The sequence below is a fragment of the Cryptomeria japonica genome, chromosome 5 (genome assembly GCF_030272615.1).
Source record: "Cryptomeria japonica chromosome 5, Sugi_1.0, whole genome shotgun sequence".
NCBI lineage: Eukaryota > Viridiplantae > Streptophyta > Pinopsida > Cupressales > Cupressaceae > Cryptomeria > Cryptomeria japonica.
This window is the reverse complement of record NC_081409.1, coordinates 218,037,213-218,063,814: the sequence shown is the minus strand read 5'-3', so window position 1 is coordinate 218,063,814 and position 26,602 is coordinate 218,037,213. Positions and strand designations below refer to the sequence as shown.

The 26,602-nt window shown below is 37.1% G+C and overlaps 1 protein-coding gene and 1 long non-coding RNA gene across 2 annotated transcripts; one reads left to right on the top strand and one right to left on the bottom strand.

Moving 5' to 3' along the window:
- Nucleotides 1-12,407: 12,407 nt before the first annotated feature.
- LOC131876327 (uncharacterized) lies at nucleotides 12,408-12,985 on the bottom strand. Its single transcript, XR_009372573.1, has 2 exons — nucleotides 12,915-12,985; nucleotides 12,408-12,827 (listed from the first exon to the last, which is right to left on the bottom strand). It is a non-coding gene; the product is annotated as an uncharacterized LOC131876327 (long non-coding RNA).
- A 3,099-nt stretch (nucleotides 12,986-16,084) lies between these two features.
- On the top strand, nucleotides 16,085-17,152 carry LOC131875826 (uncharacterized). The gene has a single exon (XM_059220511.1). The coding sequence runs from the start codon at nucleotides 16,085-16,087 to the stop codon at nucleotides 17,150-17,152; it is 1,068 nt and encodes a 355-aa protein (XP_059076494.1).
- Nucleotides 17,153-26,602: the final 9,450 nt, after the last annotated feature.

The window sequence follows — 26,602 nt, the reverse complement described above, 5'->3', positions numbered from 1 at the left end:
GTTATATCGGCACTCATATTGGACAAATCCATAAAATCATAACAGTAGACACAACAAATTTACAAAACACCTCATCTTGCAAATTTTTTTCACTAAAACAGACTCCCGCTACGCTAAACTTTACCCACACACTAGGCTGTCTTTCCTACGCGCTAATCTATTTACCCTATGCGCTAGACTGACTCTACGCACTAAATCTTTCCCCCCATGCGCCACCTAATCTACCCTATGCACTAACACCTACCCACGCGCTAATCTATACCTCCCGGGCGCTACCTGTTTGACCCTATGCGCTAGGTTATCCCTACGCGCTAAACCCCCTTACCCATGTGAACCCCTGTGACCCCTATGCGCTAGGTTAACCCTACGCGCTAACCTGATGACCTAATGCGCTACCCGACTATTGCCATGCGCTATTCTACATTTATGCGCTAACCTATATTTCCTATGCGCTACCCTATTTTATTTCGGACGCACCCCTAAAATAGACTTGATGCGCTACTTAAAAGTTCGTATGCGCTAATCTACGACTTTGACGCGCTAAAACGCTAAAACCGAGTTTTAAAAATTAAAAAATGACTAAAAATGACCAAATCAAAAATCAAAAGAGGGTCAAAAATGTTGACTTACTGGTGGTCCATACGTTGCAGGTCTCCGGTACCTCCGAACGCGCTCGAAACGGTGTCTGGAATACGGAATAGGCATTTTCTCTTCAGACCAAATTCTTTTTCTCCAAAGTCAACAAGGCACAAATGAATCAAATCAAAGCTATTTTTCCCTTTTATAGGAGGAAAATGAAATTAGGGTTAGCCAAACGGACCTGTAATATGGTCGCGGTCTCCCTTATACCCTAAAACTTGTAACTTATCGGGAGATGAATCAATTTACCCACCTTTCACATAGACGAAATCCTACACATCACACGCAACTCATCAAATCAAATAAAAATTTTCAAAAAAAATTGATTCATCTCCCGAGGGGGCATCACCATCAAAATATCGAATCTGGGGCATCACGCATCAAATCAAATCTGGGGCACGACTTGCAAATCAAAAGAAATTGACTATTGTTCATAATTATTCGAAACCCCTTCATTATTTATCATTTCATTTTATTGGTGCATTGTTAAAGGGTGTCTCTTTGTTTATAATGCCAAAATCATTACAGTGAATGCAAAAATAAAAATGGTTATTGTTCATAATTATTCGAAACCCCTTCATTATTTATCATTTCATTTTATGGGTGCGTTGCTAAATGGTGTCTCTCTATTTATAATGCCAAAATTATTACATTGAATGCAAAAAAAATTGACTATTGTTCATAATTATTCAAAATCCCTTCATTATTTATCATTTTATTTTATGGGTGCGCTATTCAATGGAGTCTCTTTGTTTATAATTCCAAAATCTTTACAGTGAATGCAAAAAATTTTGATTATTTTTCATAATTATTCGAAACCCCTTCATTATTTATCATTTCATTTTATGGGTGTGCTGTTAAATGGTGTCTCTCTGTTTATAATGCCAAAATCATTAGAGTGAATGCAAAAAAAATTGATTATTGTTCATAATTATTCAAAACCCCTTCATTATTCATCATTACATTTTATGGGTGCGCTATTAATTGGTGTCTCTTTGTTTATAATGCCAAAATCATTACAGTGAATGCAAAAAAAAATTGATTATTGTTCATAATTATTTGAAACCCCTTCATTATTTATCATTTCATTAATATCTATGCATGATAGTATTTTACAGTGACTATATACTGGCTAAATGGCTATAACAAACTTCCCTTATACATGTTATGGGTCCACTTGGCACGAATTACCACCAACTACATTTCCCTAAAAACTTTAGGAAATGAAGATTTTTTGGGAGCATTTTTATTGTTTTGTCTGCAAAAAAACCTTGTTCTCCCGATGCTCTCTCTCTCTTCTTCTCTCCCTCCCTCCCTCTCTCCCCCCTCTCTCTCTCTCCATACCCCATCCCTCTCTTTGTTCCTCTCTCTCTCTCTCTCTCTCTCTCTCTCTCTCTCTCTTCCCTTCTCCCTTCCTCCATACCCCATCTCTCTCTCTCTCTCTCTCTCTCTCTCTCTCTCTCTCTCTCTCTCTCTCCTCTACCTCTCCCTCCCTCTCTCCCCTTCTCCCTCCCTCTCTCCCCCCTCTCTCTCTTCTTCTCTCCCTCCCTCTCTCCCCCCTCTCTCTCTCTATCCCGCCCTCCCTCTCCCTCTCTCCCTCCCTCCCTTTTCCTTCACATTTTATTTACTACAAATAGCGCGTATGGGGTACTGAGCCTATTAGTTATCTGCCCTACCATAACATTTTTAAGGCGTAGGAGCACGTACATGATGAAAAAAAACAATGTTGGGCTTGCTAACATTTTAAGGACCAACAGTGCACATGTGGTACTTAGACATAGTTTTATTTGCCCAAGAGGCTCAACGAACTCAAAAGGAGTTTTTGAGGTCGTTGAAGGCCCCACTGCAACTGTGTCTACACTTCTATCACTATTTTATACATAGAAGTGAATTTTTTGTTTTTGTATGATTTCAAATGATTGAATTGTTGTTCTTATTAGTTTTGCCAATATTATTGTGATTGTTTAATAGTTTTGATTCAAAAAAATAATGATAAGATGCATATTTATGGTTATTTGTTTGTTTATGAACTTTTATTTACGTATATATGTAATATGATTCTATTTAGGACAACCGATATCAACCATGGGAAAGAACAAGCAAGGAATGATGGCACAACGAGAGGCTGAAAAGAAAAGACAAAGGCATCATATGAATAAATTACGTGACATAAGAACAATGAGAGAAGAAGGTATTCCATCCTCAACATCTCAACTCGATTTACCAAACGAACATAATGCACCTAATGCAATTGAAGAAGAGACATTTGATTTACCATATGAACCTAATGTAACTGAAAGAAGATACCACATTGAATAATCAATTAAATGATGAGCATACAACTGCTCTATTTGATGAATTGATTATATACAATGCATTGATGTTAACACCTCCTAGAATCATTCGTAGGAAACCAAAGTATCTAAATGACATTGATGAGAATATATTGAAGCCAATGCCTGATAAAATGAATGAACGAACTTGTAGGAGAATGGTTAAAATAATATGGTAAAACTATTTTAAAAATTTAAATCAAACCACAAGATGTCAATAATTGTTCAAATGATTAAAAATTTGAATTTTAGAGAGATAATGAAAATTCTAGGCCTAAGGTCATCTGAAAGTAACAACGAAAATACTATTGTGAGAAATTTATTTGATACATATCAAGCTATTGGTTCAAAATCACGTACTAAATATTCTAATGCTACTCGGCATGTCATTACATCAACCATAATGAGCAAGAAAATTAAAAAAAGATCGTTTGATAAGCAAAACAAGTAAGTCATTAAACGTTAGTAGAACAACATTAAGTAAAGCATTATAGAGGCGAGAAAAAATAGAGGAACCTAACAATAATTCTCTTTGGGCATTCTTGGGTAGATTACCACGCAAAGACAAGGTTGTTGTTGATGCACTAAGAACATTAATTGAAAATTTTTGGCATGACAACACAAGAGTTTCTCCCAATCAAAGAGATGTGGTTAGAAGATGAATCGGGTCTACAAATCGTGAGCCATATGCCAAACACTATTGGATATGACTCAAAAAATTTTTTTATGAAAGATTCCGTGAAGAGTCTCCTCAAATAAGAATTTCTCAAAGATTGTTTGAAATGGCAAAAACTTTTTATATTAAGATTAATCATGTACACACCATGTGTTGTTGTAGAATGCATATTGAATTTTCCATGCACTATGATATTTTCCGTCATATTTGTTCTACTTTGCACACTAATGATGTTTTGCAACAATGCAATATACAAGCACCTCCTAAATCGGTAAGAGAATTTATTTCAAGTGTGTTATGTAATAGACATGATTGTTGCATTTATTATAAGATGCCTTGTTTGGAAGGTTCTTGTGCTATATATGGTGGTTTGCAACATTTACCAAGATGTGTACATTTGGAGAGCACACATGAAATTGGTAGGAAACTAGTTTCTTTTGGAAAATACAAGACAGTCACATATGGAGTTAAAGATGGAAAAGATTTGAAGAGATGTGAGCTAGTGAAAAATGATATATGTGTAGCTAAATTTATGAAAATGTTTCAAGAGAAACTAGTTTATGAGTAAATAATGCATACACATAGAGACCGATTGTTAGATGAGAAATTCAAGTTATGTAAGGACACATTTCCTCTTGGAACCATTATCTCTATCATTAATTTTGTTGAAAATTATACACTACAACCTCAAAATGAAGTGCAATCTATGTATTATCATTCTACACAAGTTTCTATTTTTGTACACATAACATTCATGCATGCAAATGATAGAACAAGGGAGGATATAAATGTTGTAAGAGAGCATCACTTCTACATAAGTGATGATTGTACTCATTCATTAAAGTTTGTACAAGGATGCTTTAAAGTTTTCTATGATAATTTAAATGAAAGAAACATACAATACAACCAACACTTAATATGGTTAGATAATTGCACCACACAATTCAAGAATGCAAGGTGTTTTATTGGTTGACAAGGATGCATATGACAAGCGGTGTACAATATTTTTGGAATTTCACTGAGGCTGGACATGGCAAGGGAGAGCACGATGGTGCAGGAGAATGTGTAAAAAGAGCCCTAGCTAGAGAAGAATTTAAGTATGAAGGTGGTGTTGAGTTGATAGATGTTGAAATGATTATGTGATGGTGTAACTCTATGATGGGTCTAGGTAATCCAAGTACGTCAATGGTTCGTAGATATTTTTGATTGATCACTGAATCTAACATTGAAAACTATCTAGATTGTTGTACAATTGCAGGATTGAGTGACATGCACTCATTTATGAGTTCAAATACAAGTTCACTAGTAATTTATAAGAGACAGATGGTATGTTTTTTCTCTTCATGAATGTATTATTTGTGGGAAGAATGTGAATCTCAAGAGTGGGTTGACAAATGGTCTTGTAGACCGTTAGTTCCCATTGATACCTATCAAATTCCCAAAGCACTACAATTGAGTCAGATGGAGACATCAGTGGATTTTGACCATGTATTCGACCTACTAGATTCAAGTGGTTTTTTGAGTTAATTTTTTTGCAAGTATTCTTTTTGGTTCATTTTGTTGTACATCACACTTTATTTTTGGTATTAATTATCACTTTATAAAATGCAAGTCATGTGTATGCAATTTTGGTAGAAGAGAACAATGAAGAAGGAACCGATTACTATTTGTGTCATTGTGTTGAGCCTAAAAGAAAATTGACAACCATAATCATTGACGGAGAGGGTTTTGAGTACCCAATAGGGTTTGTTGTCGTGACAAGAACATGGCTTAGGAGATACCCTATCAAGAATTATGATGTTTGGTTGTTTGAGGACTTTGAAACACACAGACATATTCGTCATTTCTCTAACCTTTTTGTTGCAACAAATATTCATTTGATGAAGTATTGTGGTAGACCTCAAAACAAGATTTCATGGAAAGTTCGTGAATCTGACCACGAGGCAATACTTGACACAATACAGGTTAGAGCCAATCTTGAAGGCTCACTTGATTGATTCTACAATTCAGAGTAGAATAATTTTGAGAATTTTGTATATATCGTCTATGAATTGTTCTATATTTGTTTTTTGTATATATAAATGCCCATGAGCTGATTTGTACATGTTCAGGGGCATAAATTTGTATATTTAAATGGCAATGAGCTAATTTGTACATATTTAGATGCCAAATTTTGTATATTAAAATGGCGATGAGCTGAATTGCACATATTGTAATGCCAAATTTTGTATAAAAGCCCATGAGATGATTTGTAAGAATTTTTTTGGTATATTCAAATAGCCAAGAGTTGATTTGACCATATTTATAGGCAAATTTTTGAATAATATGTGACAATGTTTTGTGACTATTTTTTTGTGTCTATGTTTTGTGACTATGTTTTGAGTTTATGTGATGTCATAAGGTCAATTGTGACCATTATTGATAAGGTCAATCATGATAATTCTTGATTCTTGTATAATCATGGATAATTATTTGAGTCATTATCAGGTCATAGGAGTCATCGATTGAGTCTAGATACAATTTGAGCAAAAATTGTCATTATTGTCAAAAAAGTTGTCAAGCAACTTGTACATCGCACCAGTAGGGTATGAATCGACGTTCTGACGCTTTGGGATGAATGAGAGGAGCATGCCTAGCGTAAACGTGCCCACCCAGATGCGCTCGTGACATTGGTTTGTCCACAGGACAAACTGAATCAATTTTAGCCTATCTTGCAACTTTGCATTGCATGCAACTGACGGTTTTTGCAGCAGGCAAAAAATGCTACCAATTGAAAATGGCTTCGAGTCGTCAAAAAATGAGATACGCCATTGTAGAGGATCCTCACATGACCTTGAAGACTCAAATGGATCGATCATATGTGTCTTGGATGGGAAGAAACAGTCTGTCAAAGTTTGACAATTTTTTGGACTCAAGGCACTTGAGAGATCGCGCCGGTAGGGTATGATTCTCGACGTTTCGACGCTTTGGGATGCATGAGAGGAGCATGCCTAGTGTAAACCTACCCATCCATACACGCTTGTGACATCGGTTTGTGCACATGACAAATCAAATAATTCTAGCCTATCTTGCAACTTTGCATTGCATGCAACTGATGACTTTTACAGTAGGCAAAAAAATGCTACCAATTGATAATGGCTCCGAGTCATCAAAAACCGAGATAGGCCATTGTAGAGGAGCCTCACACGAACCCATAGGTTCAAATGGATCAATCATATGTGTCCTATATTGGAAGAAACAATCCATCAAATTTTTATAGTGAGATGAGACTCACAAGATAACTATTTGAACTCTTCTGAAGTTCACCCTGTTAGGAGCCAAGCCTGTTAAAGCTTTACAAAAAGTCCTGATAAGAACAGATCTTGTTAGGGACCACCCGGTTGAGGGATTGACTATAATGTCTTATTAGAAGCAATACCCTGTGAGGAGTAACCTTTGTAAAGGATTTGAAATCCAAGCTAATGGATCACCTTGTTAGAGGATTTGAATAGCACCAAGCTTGTTAGAGCTTACCCGATTAGGGGATTTCAATATGTTGTAATTGTTAGAAAATAATAGGAGTTTGCCGATCTATTTGAATAGCACTATACTTGCTTGTTCAGATTCTTTTTATGCTCCTATTTGTCGTTACTCAAACTATAGATACATCATCTGGTTCGACAACCACACACTCAATTAAAACTTTGCCAACTTTGAAACTAAATAACTCATCGACCTTATAAACAAATCAACTAGGTCGGTAACACAACAAAAACCTAATTCACATAGAGATTACAAACAAGTCGGTTCAAGTATGACCATTGAATTACATAACAATCTCTACACATCATTCAAGGAATCCTTGACCGCTCCTTGATCACCGCTTCATTGAACTTAGTAACTCATCACGCGCTTTGCATTACATGCAAAATACTTGCTCATTCCCAAGACAAAAACCGTTACCTCAACATGCCAAAAACACTTTGAAACTCTCTTCATACAATATCCATACATGTCATAATCATCACCACTCACCATCAGATCATAAACCAATATAACCAATTCACCAGACTTAATCGGTTAGGGTTTATCAAAACAACAAGTAGGGTTTACCGGTTCAACTCTCCAATACTTAGCAATACCGGTTCACTCCATAAACTTACCTACCGGTTATAGTTCCCTTTCACTAGCTCTTCCTACCGGTTACAAAACAACATTACAACAATATCATTACTGGTTAATTGACATCAATGACAACATAACATATCATTAATGCAATCTTCATGCAAATGCCAATAGTCAACGATGTGATCGCCTGAAGAGTCTGTAGCTCCATCGACTCTTTCAGCTCTATTGGGAAAACTTGATGCACCTTGGGTTTGGATGCTAGGGGGCGACGATTATCCGGGGCTACTCATCTACGGGCTCTAGGTCTAGCTTGGGCAGAGCTGCCACCTCTACCATGGAACTCTCCCATGCCAAAATAGTTTGGTTGCACATTGAGGACAAACTCACAATATACTTTTGTAAAAAAATACAATGTCACCTCATAATTATTACAAGGTGGATCTAAAAGACGATCCACCACCTCTGCCAAAAAAGATTCTTCATCTGCACATTGGTACACCAATGTATGGGAAACCTCTTTGCATTAAGAGGTAACAACTGACCAGTTTTAGGATCAACAAAAAGGGCACATATTTGTTGTTTACTAATATTTTTGTTTTTCACTCCTTCGTATGATAACCCACCAACATATTATTGACGACACATATCCCTAAAGTTTCCCCATTTTGTAATTTGTGTGGAAACGACTGTGACACCACTAGCTAATGTTCTTAGGCTTGTGGCGAGGGATTTATGATGCTCAAGCTCAGATGTTTTCAATTTATTAATCAGTCTATTTATTTTAGACGTGTTTTGCCCTAACTGATTAATCAATTGCTCTTGTGTTTCAAGTGTACAATCAAAATGAGGAACTGAAGGTGTATCTTGTGGGTTTTGTTCGGGGTTTTTAGAAGGTGCATTTTGTTGTTGTTGTTGTGGATTATCAGAATCTGGTTTTTGAAACAAAAAATAAAAAAAACTAATCAAAATAAACGAAATTAAATTCAAAACGTAAAACAAATTGAATAAACGAGAAAGAAAGACAAAAATTAAGAAAACTAACCTTGATCCATAGCGTTTGGTGCATAAATGAGACAGTTTGCTCGTGGTTTCGTGGAGGAAAATGAGGAAAAAACGTCATGGTCATGGGAAAATAAGACCCAGTTCTTTTTTAAAAAACTTCTTTTGACAGGTACCGCGTACGCGGTTTTTTAGGGTTTTATGAGCACGTACACGCTCACTTTCCTAAGAGCAGCGCATACGCGCTCACTTTCCTAAAGACCTAAGTGTGTACGTGGTATCTTTTTTAGGCTCGAGAACAACAGACCTAAGCGCGTACAAGATGATTTCAAATTTTAGAACCACGTACGCGTTACTTGCTTTTTCATGTTTTTTTTGGGTGGTGTCCACTTTTCTGACATCCATCTTTGTGCACATACCCCTCCCTCTCTCACTTAACCTCTCTCTCTCTCCCTTGGATCTCTCCCTCTCTATCCATCCCTTCCTTCTCTCCCTTATATATCCCTCTCTTTCGATCAACCCCTCCCTTCCTCCCTCCATCTCTCCCACTTAACCTCTCTCTTAGTTCTCTCCCTCAACCTAGTCCTTCCTCCCTCTCACTTTGACTCTCTCTCTCTCTAGATCTCTCTATCCTTGGTATTTTCCTTTCTTTCCATCAACCACTCTCTTCCTCCCTCTATCTCTCTCTCCCTAGTATTTTCCTTTCTTTCCATCATAAAGAGGGAGAGAGAGGTGAAGAGAGGGATGGAGGGAGGATGTGAGAGAGAGAGAGGGAGGAAGGTGGGTGTTAAGGGAGAGACTAGAGGGAGAGAAAATCCTAGTGCAAGAGAGGGAGGAAGGGAAAGAGAGGTAGACACCTAAGAGAGAGAGAGAGAGAGGTAAGGATTGAGGAATAGAGAGAGTGGGGGAATGTAGGGAAAGAGGAGAGACCAGAGAGAGATAATGCTGATACGAGCATGCTGAATACTGAAATTTTACTATTTGAAATTTATATGAATACTCTAAAAACTAGAATCTACATTATAGCTCCTAGAGATCTGGAACCACTCTCAAACATCCTGACAATATATACATAAAATATAACTTAAAGTATAAGTCACATTTATACTTAAATGTTATATTTTATGTATATATCCGGAGAGAGAGGAAGTGAAAGAAAAGGACAATTTGAAATTTCAAAATTCAAAATGCACTTTTCAAAATGTCAATGCATTTGGTGCTTGCCTTATTTGGTGTGTGCCCTATTTGGTGCGCGCCAAATGCTTTTGGCGTGCCCAAACCTTAGGCTCGGCACGCAAGCCTATTTGGCATGCGCCGAATAGGGTGCACGCCTTATTTGGCGTGCACAAAAAGCGCTTGATGGGGGCCAAAAAGAAATTTGGCATCTTTTTGGTCCCCCATCTTGGTGCACTTGCCCAAAACTAAAATTTCTTCTTGTGGTAATAGTTTATTTGGGTATCTAATATTCAATAACCTTAGAAGAAAGTCAATGAGGCTAAATGATTTAAATCCTTGATTTCATTACATAGGAGTAGTAAATAATGTTATAATTTAATATTATCTAAGATTTAAGACCTTGATTAGGCACAATTTTGTTGGATTAAGTATTGGGTGCTTATTTTTGGTGAGCCAAGGCCATGCACCACTCGTCTTCCCTTTCAAATTTGTATGATCCAATAACTACTATAATTGAGCGACTACTAAAACATGGTCGCAGGAGAGCTTTAGGGAGATGACAGAGTGGGTACACATGATTTGGTCCATTTCCTTATCTCTCATGGCAATGGAACATTGTTAATGCCTTACCCTTATTGGGCCTAGTGGGAACAACTTGTGTAGGTTTTAAAAGTTGTTTGTTTACACGCTATTTGTGTTCTTCAGCTATAAAATATTTGCAAACACAAATACATGGTAAGTATCTCTTTATTTTTATTAGCACATTAAGTTGATATGATAGAATATAGTATAAAGGAAAATTTGCAAACTAATGATCAATATAAAATTTCTTGGTAAATAGAAGTGACTATAAATTTAATTCAAAGTTGTTTGTTTACACGCTATTTGTGTTCTTCAGCTATAAAATATTTGCAAACACAAATACATGGTAAGTATCTCTTTATTTTTATTAGCACATTAAGTTGATATGATAGAATATAGTATAAAGGAAAATTTGCAAACTAATGATCAATATAAAATTTCTTGGTAAATAGAAGTGACTATAAATTTAATTCTTTTAGAATTACACAAGTATGATGATTTTTTTGGTTGTTAAAGCAATTTCAAGACATCATCTTTTAGGTGAATCCAACTTGAGGGAAAATACATTAATCTCACATCTCATTAGTTCTTGTTGCAAGCTATTATTTATTTGCTATACCTTTTGACCAGTTTTCATTTTAAAATTAAGAGTTGATTTTAATTGTTTGCAATAGTCATCTTGTTCTTTTTGTATTCTAGATTCAATGGATAACATATATATCATCTCTCCCTTTAAATAGATCACAACATGTTAAGGAAGCATACATCTATTCTAGAAGCCTTGTTTGGCTAAGTTACCAAAAGTAGGGAATCCATCCTATCAAAGTCACCTAGGGGATTAGATCTAATCTAACCACATCTAGAATTTGAACCTTAGTGGATGGTATCACACACCATTATCGTTGTTGATTAGGTTTAGTGCCTTTGGTATCTTTCTTGATATTATAACTTTATTGGCTATGGGTTGGTAACAAAGATCTCTTCTCCTTACATCATTCAAAGATATATCCCTATCTAATGGTCTTCTAATAGGGATACCATTGGACTTATGATTCTCCCCCAACACTCACTCAACCACCACACCTCTTTATATCCTCTTATAGAGCAACTACTCCTATGGGGCATCCATTCTTCTTCCTTATCACTCCATCTATACTGCTCTAGCTTGTGATTCTCCCACTAGCTCTCCTTCAACTTGAATCTCACAACTCCAATCTCCTCTTGTAAGGGATTCCTCCTTATAGTTCTACCCATGCTCCTCCAACTTGAACATTATCCTCCATCATGCTCCTCTAGCTTGAATGCTTGAATTGTGCTCCTCCAACTTGAACGTGCGTATAACAGGCTCCTTTGGTTTGAACACTAATCACTATTGTAACTACCACTATCTATCAATTAACTGGAATGAAGTATCATTTCAGCATGCCTATTGGTATTAGGATGTTGCTTGGAGAAGTCGAACCTTGGTCTCCAACATGAGAAACAAGTGTCCCTACCACTTGATAACAACTACTTTGAGTTACCTTCCTTCTTTTTTAATAACTAGTAAAAAAGATAATTTATATGTGATTTGATTTTGAAAAACAATTGAGGTATCATTAGCCAACAGTGCATTTTTTTTACAAGATAACGGTAATGTTTATTAGCATGCATTTTAAGTACAAAAGACATAAAATCCTCCATGGTCAATATCTAAAATATATTCAACATATATTGAATAAACTTCGTCTGACCATCTATAATTAAGTTAAAAATCTATGAAACTTTTGTATCCAATTATGACAGGGACTAGCCACTGGTTTTGATTAAAGAATTTGAAATGCACATTATTGTTTCTCACAATTGAATGTTTTTCGACGTAATTATTTCAAATATCTAAAGCTATATTACATATACACAAGCAAAATAAATTATTATTATTATTATTAAAGTATGGGTGATTACATTGAAATCCCTTTGAGGCCTCACCAATTGAAGTAGATTAACCCCAAGATATGATCAATGTTAAAGGGAACACTGGTTGCTCACCAAAGGATCTTATTTCATAATCATCCTTTTTTAAGTAATTTGGATGATGGAGATCACAGATAAATGTAATTCAAAACAGGCAATATGTTGACTAGTTATTAGAATTGCAAGATAAAAGTGCGGATTTCCATTGGGCCCAACTCTACAACCATGTCCCTATCATCCACGGGACCACCTCTTACACTCCCAACTTCTGTGGCATTATCACCTATTACTGTCCAATTTAATTTCTTCATTTCTGATTTCTCTTGATTAGCCGACAAGTTCATCTCCTTAATTTTCAATACCTGCAGTAATTGATGACTCAAACAATCAACATTTTAATTAAAGAAAAAAAAGAAAGCAGCAGATTTGAATAGATGTTGCAGTTTTACCGTTTTGGTTGAGAAAACCTTTTTGAGCTCAACTTTTGCAACCTGTGAATATAATGAATCTTCCCCTGCCTGTAGGTCCATACATACTAAATAGTTAGTAAAGTTAATGCAATAATCTGTTACATTCTGCCCAAGAATTCAAAGTTCTTCGTCTTAGAAATTTACATTAAACATGTGCCATCAGTACAATGTTATAATTTATTTGAATTTTATGAATCGTCAATTTTGATTTTATCAAATCAACATTCATAGATAGGAAAAATCTTGGAAAATGGATCTTTGAACCCTCTAAATCTCTGCACACACCTTCACACAGAGAAAATCGACAACAAAGCAACCTAAGGAAGCTAAAATCAGCCTTGAAAATAGCCAAATTAATTTAAAAACATAGTTTTTATAATTATATAGGTATGAACCAATGTTTCTTCAAGTTTATGGGACAAAAACGTAGGGAAGTGGAGACATGGTTTTGGGTGACTTGCATTTTTTCTTATTTGGTGATGTTGGAGGATGATCATTTAAAAAACTTACACAAATTAAAAACAATCAAAAATTTTAAAAGTAAATGAAATATGCTGAAATGCTACCATCCTGTTGAAAGATAATAGATATAATGAATCTTGAGCTGAGATGGTCCTTGCTGCTCTGTTCTGCTAAATAGCAAATGGTGACTGATGCAGAGAATATTTAATCACACCAACGCCTGCTATTTGCAGCCTTTAAAGCCTATATTTATAAAATCTCTGCTTTTGTATCCTGAGCACCCGTCTATATAGCTGTACATTTAATTTCTCCGCCCTTTCAATTGTTATTCATTCCAATTTTTTGCTAAAACATAGTTAGCTATCACAATAAATGTACTACTATACATAGCCTATTATTCCTAGCTAGCCTTTTTGTGCCGCATGCCATAATACTATGTCTGTGAATGTATTAATTCTAAAACATATCATTCCATTACAGTGCGCAAGCCAGATTACTGCACTCACAAACACTTGAAACCTTACTTATTTCCTCTTTCTTTCTGGGGTATGCTCATGCATTCGTTTCCAAGTTTATAATTTCAAAAGCCTTATGTTCCTCCAAGATGCTGCACACCATACACTATTTATTCAAGCTTTCGTTTGGAAACTTTGTTTCACCTTGAAAGGGGTGCACTAGACAAACTGAATGCATTTTGACTTCATACGTTTATGTGCCTGGGGTTTCTGACACATTTTTTTGACTCTGAAAATTATTTATTTCTACCCTAAAGCACACACTAAGGTTTTTGACAAACATTTCTGAGTTTTTATTTTTTTATTTCTTTTGCCTAGAAACCCTATTGTAGAATATGCCTAGGGTTTTTGACATATCTTTTTACTTTGAAAATTATTTGTTTCCACCATCAAGTGCAAATTAGAGTTTCTAATGGCCATTTTTGAGGTTTCAAATGCTGCAACTTTGAAACTTTTATTGCAAATGAAACAATCGAACAAATAAAATGACCAGTAAAAATAGGGCGAGACACAAGACATAGTCACATTACACAAAATTTCATCTAGAGAAACCAGAAAACGTTAAAAACTCTAGGAAGAATGTGCATCTCAATCACTATCCAATGCTATTACATGGAAAATTTGTCATGAAAATGGTCTTACAAGTTTGCACAAACAATAGTACAAATTCACTATTAAAGATTTTTTAAATTAAAAAATTGTGTGCAATAGCCGTAAACGATTGCAGAGCTAAGAAAGTAAGAAATAGATTTTGGAGGTTGGAAAGAACTTGCAAGTCAGAAGACAGTCGTGTGCCTGCCCTAGGGCACATGAATCAAATTTCCAAGCCATGTAAGTAAATCTGAAGAGGAATGCACTATATGTGTTACATAAAGGTTTCTGAGCTAGGGTTTTATGGTTTTAGGTTTAAAAAATGCTTAGAAGATGGGGACACGAGCCAGAAAGGATGACAAATTAAGTTTTTTAATCAAAACTCGCAAATGCAATCGGATTACTGAGGCTTGCAGGTGAATTATAGGAGAAACATGTTGTATTTCGTTTGCTAAAACCACTCCAATACAGTCCAGTGTGCGTCGAAACATAGGAAGGAGTGTCTAACGGACAAATGCACCTCTGTATTGAGAAAAAAATCAACGAAATTTTGTGTTTGAAATTGCAATACACAAGCGTGTGCATTTGAAACGAGCTTTTATCAAAATATTAGAAAATACTTTTGCATGTATCACAGCCACTCAATGGTTTGATTATGCTAGGCAACTTTATGAACATGATTTGGAGGTGGCTCCCCCACCCTTGGTCAACATTTCTACTAATCTTTTCACCGTGCAAGAAATTGAATTGGGTATTAAGAAATTGGGTGTTGGTAAAGCTAAAGACTTAGGTGAACTTCAAGCAGAGTTTCTCAAGTGGGGCATGAAAGTCCTTGCCCCTCATATTGCAAAAATATTCAATAACATCATTCCTCATGGGTTTCCTAAAGATTGGACTACAAGTCTTGCTATACCTCTTTTCAAAAGTTGAGATGTCAATAACCCCTCCAACTATAGGACTATAATGATCAATCCTTTGTTTGCTAAGTTATTTGGCAGCATGATAGAAAATAGAATCAGCAAATGGGCAAAAGAAAATCATAAACGTGCAAAAGGCCAAGCTGGTTTCAGACCTAAACATTCCACAGTTGATCATGGTATTACTTTGAGACACATCATCGAAAAAACCTGGGAGAAAAAGGAAGATGTCTTCTGTTGCTTTGTTGATTTCAAAAAAGCTTTTGACATAGTCCCACGTGACAAACTGTGGCACAGAATGGAAGAGCTTGGTATCCCGGCTCATCTTAGGGCTGCTATTCATAGGCTTTATGAGGAGGTTAAAGTGAAAATCAGAACTCCTAATGGCATTTCAACTAGTTTTAGGAGTGATATTGGTGTCAAACAAGGGTGTCCTCTTTCCCCTACCTTGTTTGGCTTATACATTGACAAACTTGAAGAATGGTTAAACATGCAGAATGGTGATGGTATTCAATTGGGTGAATTTGTGATAAGGTTGCTCCTTTATGCTGATGACCTCATTTTGCTTGCTAATTCCGCCCTTGGTTGACAAGAGCACTTATTTGCCCTTGAGCGCTTTTGCAATATTGTGGGAATGCAAGTTAATATCAGCAAGACGAAAATCATGGTTTTCTCAAGTAGAAGGAAACAAGAGCAACATAAGTTTTACTTTGAAGGTAGCATTCTTGAAGAAGTTGCAGATTACAAATACCTTGGAATTGATTTCAACAAGAGTCTTAGTTGGGAAGGTTGCAGGAAGAAGAGAACTCTAGGCGGCTGGAAGGCACTCTATGCACTTCAAAATAGATGCAGAGAGGCTGAGCTTTGGGATTGGAAAACCATCCAAACACTTTTTAGGCTTTTGGTGTTGCCGGTTATTCTATATGGTTGTGAAGTTTCGGCCAGCAGTACCTTAGATTCTCAATGGAAGCAATTTGAGAGAATTCAAAAACGTTTGATCACAAGCAAGTTCAAAATTAAAAGCACGGTCCCATATGATATCATGTTAAGTGAAACGGGTGCTGCCCCTATTGAGGCAGCTGCTATGGTGCGTCTCATTAGCTATTTAAAAAGAACCGAGCAAATGGGAGAAGATAGATGGCCTAAGGTTGTTGTCAACGACACTTTGTGCAAAAGGAAGAAGACGTGGATGAAACAAAACATCAAATGGTTGAAAAAATGGGATATTTATTTGAACTCATGCCCCACAAACATCAAGGAGATAAAGGTCTTCGTCATGGAAAAGTTTTACAAGAAAAATTGGAGTATTGGGTTAGGAAGGAAGAAACAATACTATATTAATGAGTTCAACCCCAAGTATGATCATCTTCAAAAAGTCTATATAGGGGCTAATATATCATGGAAGGCTACAATTCTAATTGCACAACTTAGAACCAACTCTCACCAACTTCGGTGTGACACCGGGCGGTGGAAAAGGCCAAAAGAGATTTGGGAAGAAAGAGTTTGCCCGTTTTGCGTCAGCGGGAGTGTGGAAACTGAAAAACATTTTATCTTGGAGTGTGAAGCACTTAAAGTCAGCAGGGAGAAGTTTGCCGATTTCCTAACTGCTAGCACATGGTATAACCTGTTCAGCGAGGAGCATATCGTGAAGATGGGTGCTCTCATCATCAGCCTGAATAAGCAGAGATCAGACCTTAAAAAACTGATTCAGCTTGATCAGATTGTCCCATAGGCTATTCTTAGCCTCGTGGACGTTAAAATTCTTTCTTTCTTTCTGTATAGGGATGCGCTTAACAAAAGAAGCTGAACTCTAATGAAAATCAAAATAAATCCGCCTTGTGAAGCCCATGCCTGGTAAAGAAGGTTGGGTAGGATTTTATTTATAAAGCCTACATGCGTATATTATGTCGTGAATTTGGTTAACGCTAACTGGATTTGTATGATGCTCTATATATAAGTGCCTCTATACAATACCAATTAGATTTAAAATAAAAATAAAAAGCATCTATTTGTAGTGGTAGAACCCTATACAAAGCCATTAAAATTTTGCATTTCAAATGCATGAAATAGTAACTTATAAAAAATCATCTCAAAATCACTTTTTATCATAGTTACAAGCCTCAGACTTGCCTTGGACTTGGCAAGCTGATTGTAATGTCCCCTTTTCTGCTCTAGTTGGTTTTGGGGACTGTTGACCAATTCCGAGACTTGTTGGTCAATCAGAGGTAGAAATTAGGGTTTCCTATTTTCTAGGAGGATACTTTGGCAGTTTTGGTGGCTTGCATGTTGGAGTTTTATAGTTCTGATTCTGGATTCCTTCTGGGTTTTCAGAGAGCTTCGTGATGATGTGACATGCAACTAAATCTGAGGACTTTTATGAACTTACTATTTTTAGTAAGTGGGGCTGAAGACAACTTATTTTTTGGGGGGTTTTCTAGGTTGTTAGAGAGCCTCGCGATGGTGTGACATGCAAACGAATACGAAGACTTTTCCGAACTTACTATTTTTAGTAAGTTGTGAGGGCTGCTCAGAATGTGGCTAAAATGCATTTGGACACATTTACTATTTTTAGCAGTATGCTATTGTTAGGAAGTGCTATTTTTAGCAAGGTTTCAATGGGTCAATTTAGATTGCTATTTCTGATAGGCCAGTTTCAGCAGTTGGTCTTCCAGCATTTTTGGAGCTATTTTGGCAAGTCTGAGTTTATGTTGAGCGATTTCATGGTTGAGGAAAAATATTTTATAAGTGAATTATTTATAAGGCATGATGGATGCCTTAGAAGTTAATTTTATAAAATAATTCACTTTATTACCTTGGGGGCCATAACACACTTTATTGATATTTTTTATAGAGTATATTTACTACCTTGAGGGGGTCAATTTGTTGGAAAATGTTGTTTAAGTTGGATTATAACTTAAGGAAATATGGACGATTTATTAAAGGGATTGCTTAAGTTATATTAAAGTCATTTTGCTCACATAATGTGTTATTTGCATTTTAATAAAGTGTCTTGTCTAGGCAAAATGGGATGACTTGGTGAAGGGATGAAATGAAATGCAAATTAAAGTGAATTTGAATGTCATTGTTTAGTCCCACATTGGAGGGAAAAGGAGGTTCGCTTTGAGAGAAGGTTATAAATAAGTGCCTTGGCCTTCATTTGAGACTATCTATTGCTTATGATAACGAAGTGTTGCTGAAATCATTTCAGACTTTGCTTGGAGGGATGATTACCTCCTAGTCTCCTTCAGTTTTGAGCTTGAAAGATGTTGGTGTTGGAATAAGCCACACTCGAACTAACGATGGATTGGTCCAAGAGGGGCCAGTAGCTCAGTGGTAGAGCACTCCAGCAGCGTATGGAAGGTCTTAGGTTCGAGTCCTAGCTGGTTCATGTCTCAACATGGTATCAGAGCCAGGTCCAGGCTAGGAGCCCCAAGCACATGAGAGGTGTGGCTTAAGGGGGGGTGTTGGTGTTGGAATAAGCCACACTCGGACTGACGATGGATTGGTCTAAGAGGGGCTAGTAGCTCAGTGGTAGAGCACTCTAGCAGCGTATGGAAGGTCCTAGGTTCGCGTCCTAGCTGGTTCATGTCTCAACAAAAGATAGCCCCTAGCTGAATATTAAGACTGTTTCTCACTCAGAGGAGAAGATTGAGCTTAAGGAAGATGAAGTTATTTGATGCTTTGATTTTTGGAGTGTTGTTTCCAGTACTGGAGTTTGTTGTTTGGTATGGAGCTGATCGTGAAAATCATTGATAAGTCTCTGAGAGTTTAGTTGCGGTTTTTGGGTATTTTTCCTATTTTTTCCTCTTGGTTAGGCGATTCTTTTTGCTAAGTTTCGTGGTGTTTGGTGTTGATTTGGATTTTATATAGCAAATCATACTTTTCAATTGTAGACATCTTTGCTGGGAAGTGATAGGGGTTGTGTGTTATGCTGATTCTGATTTGTTGGTGCCATTTTCTCAATGTAGCCTTACTTGTTTTAAGCCTAGGGCCTTTGGAGTGTGTTTTGAGATAATTTGAATGTGTGGGGAGTGATTTAGAAGTGTTTGTGAGGATTTTACTGTTGTTGGTCTATATTTCCAGCCTGTTGTTCGTTCATATCAGATTTAGTTTTTTTGGGGTTGAAGCTAGTTTTTAGGTGTGTGTGTCTATTGGTGTGGTGTGAAGAATTTTGGTAATAAGTTTTAGCTGTTAGTTTGGGTTTTGGCATTTGAATATCCATGATGAATCATATTGTAATGTTGGTTAGTAGTACTAACAACAATTTATTGGAACTCTCTTAGTCCCACTGCATAAGTGGAAAAGTTTGGCCTTGCCACCTAGTTTGGACAGTGATTCTAGTAATTTTGTAATCCATGTTGGCATTGTAAAGCTGATTAGTAGTACTAACAACTATATGCTTGGATTGTTGCTTTTTGTCCCACTGCATAAGTGGAAGAGGCTGACTTGCCGCCTTCTTATCTATTGTAACACTGTCCTCCTGCTAAATAAGTGGTTGAGTTGATTGCTATTTCATTTCTAGTCCTCCTGCTGCATAAGCGGTCGAGTGATTGTTGTTCTTTCAATCTTGTAATCTTCTAATTGGGTGGTTGCACCGCCATACTACTGTAGAAGTTCTTACACCCACTGGATAAGCGGAAGGAGATGGCTTGCTGCCCAGTAATGTATTTGAGATTTCATTTCCAGCAGTTATTTGAGCTAATGATCCCCTTGACACCGTATGCTCTCACCCTCCCATACGGGGTTCTCAGTGATCAAAAAGTGAAAGGGTTACTTTCAACATTTCCTTTCTACGCAAGTTTGATTATTCTAACCTTAACAGGTGAATCTTGTTGTGTTAAAAATAAGAAAATTAAGGGGTATCTTACACTGATTTTTGACTCAGACTCGGACTCAGCGCCCAGACTCGACCGAGACTCGGCAAATTGAAAAAACCCAAGAAATTCAAAGATTTTTAAAAATTTTAAACTTCTTTCATGCTTTTTTAATAAATAACAATTAAAGACAATAATCTCATCAAATAGAAGCACATACACAAGTTTACATTGATTACATTAGTATAAATGCAAATTTTAGGCTTGCGCTGAAGGAAATAAGCTAAACTAAATAACACATTAGAAATATAGATAGTGTCAAATGTCTACAAAATTCATGGAATATGAAATCCATGTCATCAAAAGTTCAAAACATATATCAAGTTCAACATAAAAGACAGAGCCTAGAAGTCTAAGGCTTGGAGGAGGCAATATTAGTCGACCCCTCAACTGTCCTACGTGTGCGCCTAAGATAGGTCCTGGAACGTTCTGTAGCCATGATCTCTGCCTGTGTTTGAGGCTCAGGCTCACACTTAGTGACATCCATATCCTCATCCACATCATCCTCGAGGTCCTCCAATGGGTCTCCTCGTGCTCTAGCCGCCTCCTCTGCCATGTCATTTTATTTTATTTTAACTTATTATTTTCTGCCTGCACGGTAGAGTATGACCCACGAGACTTGGCGAGTCTGCCGAGTTTGACAGTGTCTGCCAAAACTCGGCCAAACTCGGCTGAGTCCAAGTCCAAAGGCCATGGGCCTCAGCAAGGGCGACCCACCTCTGGACTCTGTGAGTCTTGTAACACTGCTTTTTTTTGTAATTCAAGAGGTGCTGGAAATATTAGTGGCATTTATGTTCAAATGGATTTTAGTCATTGATAGCGATTATCTAATTTATAACAGCATTGCTAGGTTTTTAGGCATCGACAGAATGGCCTGAGTTATTATCATCTCAACAATGAATCCATTCTTCTTGCAATCTATAGCAAGGCAGTGGCTGTTAATAGTAGTGCAGCAAGATTTTAGCATGCAACAAATTCATTAGACAACCACTATCCCATGCAGAATCTATGAAGAATAAATCACCAATCAACAAGTAGATAGCTGCCATATCATTAAAAATTGGTGACATAACCAAAGATGAGTTATGGATATCTTCAATGTCCATTATAGACAACTCTTGAGTGGCTGATCTACTATGAGTGTCATCGAAAGAATCTCCATCATAATTATGAAAATCATCAACAACAACTGAATTTTCTGAATTGGACCACCTTTGCTTATCATCATCTATGGAGTGGTGAATGTCAGGAATTTTTTAAGATGCTTGATGGGCCAATAACTTGGCTTGCTTTGCCCTTTCAAGCCAACCATCGTTCAACTTTTGAGATTGCTCTATATCAGCTGCTCCAAAATGTCTAAAATCAGTCCTATAATGAGATGCATCATAAAATTTACCATGCCCAATGCTTGCATTTGGTGTACCAATCACAATAGAGTCTATATCACTCATTTCCCTAAGAGTAAAGGCTGCAATGTCATGAGAAATTGAGGGTTTATGACTGCTGTTAAACATCAGAAAATTAGAACTGATTTCTGCATTTTTATCCATGCTTTTTAAAGCCTCAATGTCAAGGCAAGAAAACATACTCTTAGCTGCCCCGTTCTTTGTTTCATTCATTAGTCCTTAAGCACAATATCTTTACCCATGTAATTAAACTCCAACTCCATCTTGTTGAAATCTTGGACATATCTCCCAAGAGACTTCAACTATTGCACACCAAGTACCACACCTGTCCCTCCTCCAATACCAACAACATAATAATCATCTGTGAAATAATAATTATCTAATGCAATAGATAATTGTGGTAACCTTCTTGTGCAACTCTTTTTGGAACCATCTGCTAGCATGACATGGAATCCATCAAACTCCTTTACCTCCACCCCTTTATTGGCTACAAAACCTTCATTCATGAAATTATGAGTAGCACCACTATCAACCATGCATAACAGTTGTTGTTCCTTGACAATTCCTTCCAACACAAAAGGATAATACCTAGGAACACCAAAAAAAGTAGCAATAGTGCCATATGCAACATCATGTGTATTAGCACCCTCATCATTGTTGCCCTCAAAATTAGTCTCCTAAATATGCTCATCATCCACATCTGAATGAACCTCAATGAAATGTGCCTTGCCTTTCCTAAGGCTCCTTACACAAGAAGCATAGCTTCTTCCTCCTCAACTCTTTAGTGTCTCCTAATTCATTTTGGGAGGAGGTGGTGCATTCTAGTTTTGTGTGGAAGACCTCTGAAAACGCTTGGGGCCATCTGAAGACTTCTTATTTTGCTGATGAGAAGTGGGTGGTGGTGTATTTTCAAGGTCCAGGGTAGTTTGAATAGCTTAATGTAGGGTACTAGGCTTAAAAGCCTTGACCAATCCCCGTAACCTGTCATGTAAACCCTCAATAAACAACATCACCACACATCTGTCAAGCATCTCCAAGACCATAACAATAATTTGTTGAAACTCATTAATATAAGTTTCAACATGTTAATATAAGTTTCAACATGTCTAGTCTGTCATAGCAGTGCAAGATCTATGTAATACAACTCAACATCGTTACGGTCAAATCTGGCAATCAACCACTCAGTAAGCTCAGTATAAGAATGAATAAGTCCATGCTTTTGGATCACCAAACCATGATGCCATCAATCATAAGCCATGCCATCTAAGTGTAGAAGCCTCGTCCTCAGGCATCGACTTAAGTGAAAGGTAAATATCAAGTTTGTACACCCACGCTTGTGCATTGATCTTCCCACTACCATTGAAGGAAGATAAAGTGAGCTTATTGGTAGCTCGTTTGAGACCATTGTTCTGCTATTGTCTAGGCCACCTATCATTATGGCTCCTCATATTGTCTTTGTGCTGCATACAATACTAATGTAACGGAAAGGCATCCATAACATGCTGTGGTAGGTGTGCCTACTCATCACTAGCTGCCATAACTGTATCCTGGAACTCAACGTCCTCCTATGGGTCTACTGATGGTGGTTCATCTCTCGGAGGAAAAATAGGCTGCACAGGTTTGTTTGTTGTCCGTATATAAGTCCTATCACGCCTAGGAGAACCAAGAGAAGTGTCAATGGATGAAGGGGCTCTACTACTCCCATGACTGCCTGCTACTGAAATAGAACTGTCAATCCTATCATGCCCAACACGCCTATCATGTCTGCCACGCCTGTCGTAGGGCCGATTCAAGTCCATTCTATCCAAAGTATCTTGAAGTCTATCTAATGCCTGTACAATCCTCGACTGCGAATTAGCTAGAGTTCTTAGTAACTCATCAGGATCAAGACAATTTTGTCTCTTCTCATACTGAGGACTCCTATTACCGTCAGGTATATCATCCTTATCAAAATCCAAGTGTCCCTGTGCTCTTCTGCAAGTATAGTATTTGTAGGTCCTAGTCCTTCTTCGATGCATAGAAGTAATCAGAGAACCCTCGGGCAGGCAGGATCACAACTCCGATACCATTGGAAGATAGCTTCCCGATCTGCTGTAGTAAATTTCTGATTTTTGTTTTCAAATTATCTTTGACCAGTGAATAGGGTAAATTGATTGAGTGCTGATTGAAGGAGATTTTAAGGTTTCTTGCAAAGTTTATGTTTTGTGTTTAATGCCAAATGATTGAGCAAGGTTGGATCTTGATTCGTATGCAAATAATAATAATTCCCAACTCAAATAATAAAGAAATAAAGGACTGATAAGTTTCCAATATCTTGATTTATTAGTTCAGCATTGTAATTTTCAGAATTAATGAATTCGAATTACCAAATACACAAGTTTTGCATACCTAGAAGCCTACACCCAAATTATTGAATATTTTATTGCTGAAGCCAAAAGAAGATATAATAAGGGTCTGATATGAAGTCCGATTTTCTCCTTACAGGCCTGCAAACCTAATTTCCAGCTAAGGTTTGACTAGAAATGACATCCAAATGGTACGGCCAGCTGGAGGTTGCATTGGAATGCTAATATATGTTGATAAAAATCCCTAATTTGCAATTATATTCTAATATCTCACTGATGTAATCAGCCTATAATGAAGTCTAATGATGCCTAGATGAAGACCCTATGTAGATCTTCCCCAACAGTGAATTGGGTTTCCTTCCGATTCACAATTTCCTCAAGGGTTTTCATCCTCAAAGAATCTGATTTGCTGCTGAAACCTGCTCCAACTCCAACTTCCCAAAATCCTGATGTAAAAATGAATTGAATGAATGAACAAAATGAGCCTCCAAAGTTGCTTTCTCAAACCCTAATTCAATTTTAGGGTTGCCTTGCTTTATTTTTATTAAGTTTATTTCATTCCCTTATGTCTCCCTCAAAGCGTATGACCCCCTTAGGCTCCTTTTATTAATAAAATTAAGTTGTTTTTAAAAACAACTTAACTCAAGTATCCTATGTGTCATGACTCAAGGGGGTCCCATGCTAGTTACTTTATTGAAATAATATAAAGTAAATTATTTATTTATTTCATTAGTTTATTTAAGACATTAAACTCATGATTTAAATGTTCCATTTTATTCCAAAAATCATCAGCTAGACTCCAAACTAAAATCTAAGTGTTGACACCAGTCCAGGGATGATATCCAAATATAGCAGGTCAACTGGAAATGTCCTAGAAAATAGGGATTCTCCTAAAAGGTAGGAGACTGTCTCCAATCAATTGTAAATGCTCATAGGGGCTCCTGCTCTGCTCCAAAGTACTTCGGGTGGTCAACTAGTTTAGCTGGTAGACCTCTCTAAAATAAAGGACCCCTTCCTAAAAAATAGGAGTGATGAATAATGATGAACTGTAACTATCCAACAGGTATTGAGAGGGGGGGGTGAATCAGTACAGACAAAAACTTTCTCCACAACTCAAATAGTAGAGACTGCACTAATCGGTAAAAAGCATCACCGATCTAAGTCAGGGCACTACCTGTAAAACACAGTGAGACTGTAATAAACCAGTAACACCTAGATCAACTCAAGGCCTAATACCTTATCACAAATTCACCCAAAGCTTAAGCAAGTAATACATCAGAAATACTTATGATCATTGAATCAACTTGCATTACCGCTTAACATAAAACACTAAACCATCACACGAAAAGCATCACAGATGACACATTGATTTTTCACGTGGAAACCCAACTGGCAAAAACCACGGTGGGGATGAATACCCACAAGTTGTTCTTTGAACTCTTCTGAACTCCGCTCTGTTAGGAGCCTAGTTCGGTTAAAGACTTTTACAATAGGTTCTGCTAGGAACTGATCCTGCTAGGGATCACCTGGTTAAGGGATGGCTAAATACCCAGTTAAAGTTTAGAACCCTGTTAAAGGTTACCTCGCAAGAGGATTTGAAGAACTCAATGAATTTGAGTCACCCTATTAAAGGATTTTCAGAAAGCCTGTTAAAGCTACCCAGTTAAGGGATTTTCCAACTGCTGAAATGGTTAGAAGTCAACAGGTAATACAATGATCTGGTAATAGCACTCAATGCCAATGCAGATCCACTTTAGTTCCTTTTCTTCTGCAATCTCACTCTGCAGGTATCAACACACTTCTCTGGTCTGGCAAGAATCAAGTATCTCTACACTCGGATACACACACAACATTTGCCAACAACTTCAAATGAAAACCATCATTGACCTTATAGACAACAGATAGGTCGGTGGCATAAACACTAAACCCTAAACATTTAGGTTATCAATACAGTTGGTGCAATCCTGACCGTTCAATCACATTGCATAATGTAAAATGATCTTGAACAAATCTCAAGATGTTCTCCATCGTTCATTCTTTGCCGCTTCTGGAAGCTGATAACCCATCACACGCTCTCCACCATTTACTGAGGCTTTGCACATTCCCGAGGTAAATAGGATCAATCTTCTTCATGCAAGATCCTCAAGGGAATCCTTCACGCACACAAGGCTGACGTGGTAACATGATCTGATCTTCATTTCAATGCTAACCCATCATAGGATGTCGTCGGTTGAATCACACAGACTTGAAATGCATCCACCGAAAACCCTGAAACTAAGACTACCGACCGGTAGTCATACCAAATGAAACCCCGATACAAAACCTTCCATATACCGGTTCACATTCCAACATGTTGGTTCACTTGAACAAACATACCGCTTCACTTTTTCACATATACCGGTTCACATCATCATACCGGTTCTCTTGCCAGTTTGCTTACTACAATATACCGGTTCATACTACAACATATTGACATCAATGACAACATACAATTTCATCATGTCATCACATTCTGCACATATGCCAACAAGGAGATGGTCTCAAATCATCTAGAATG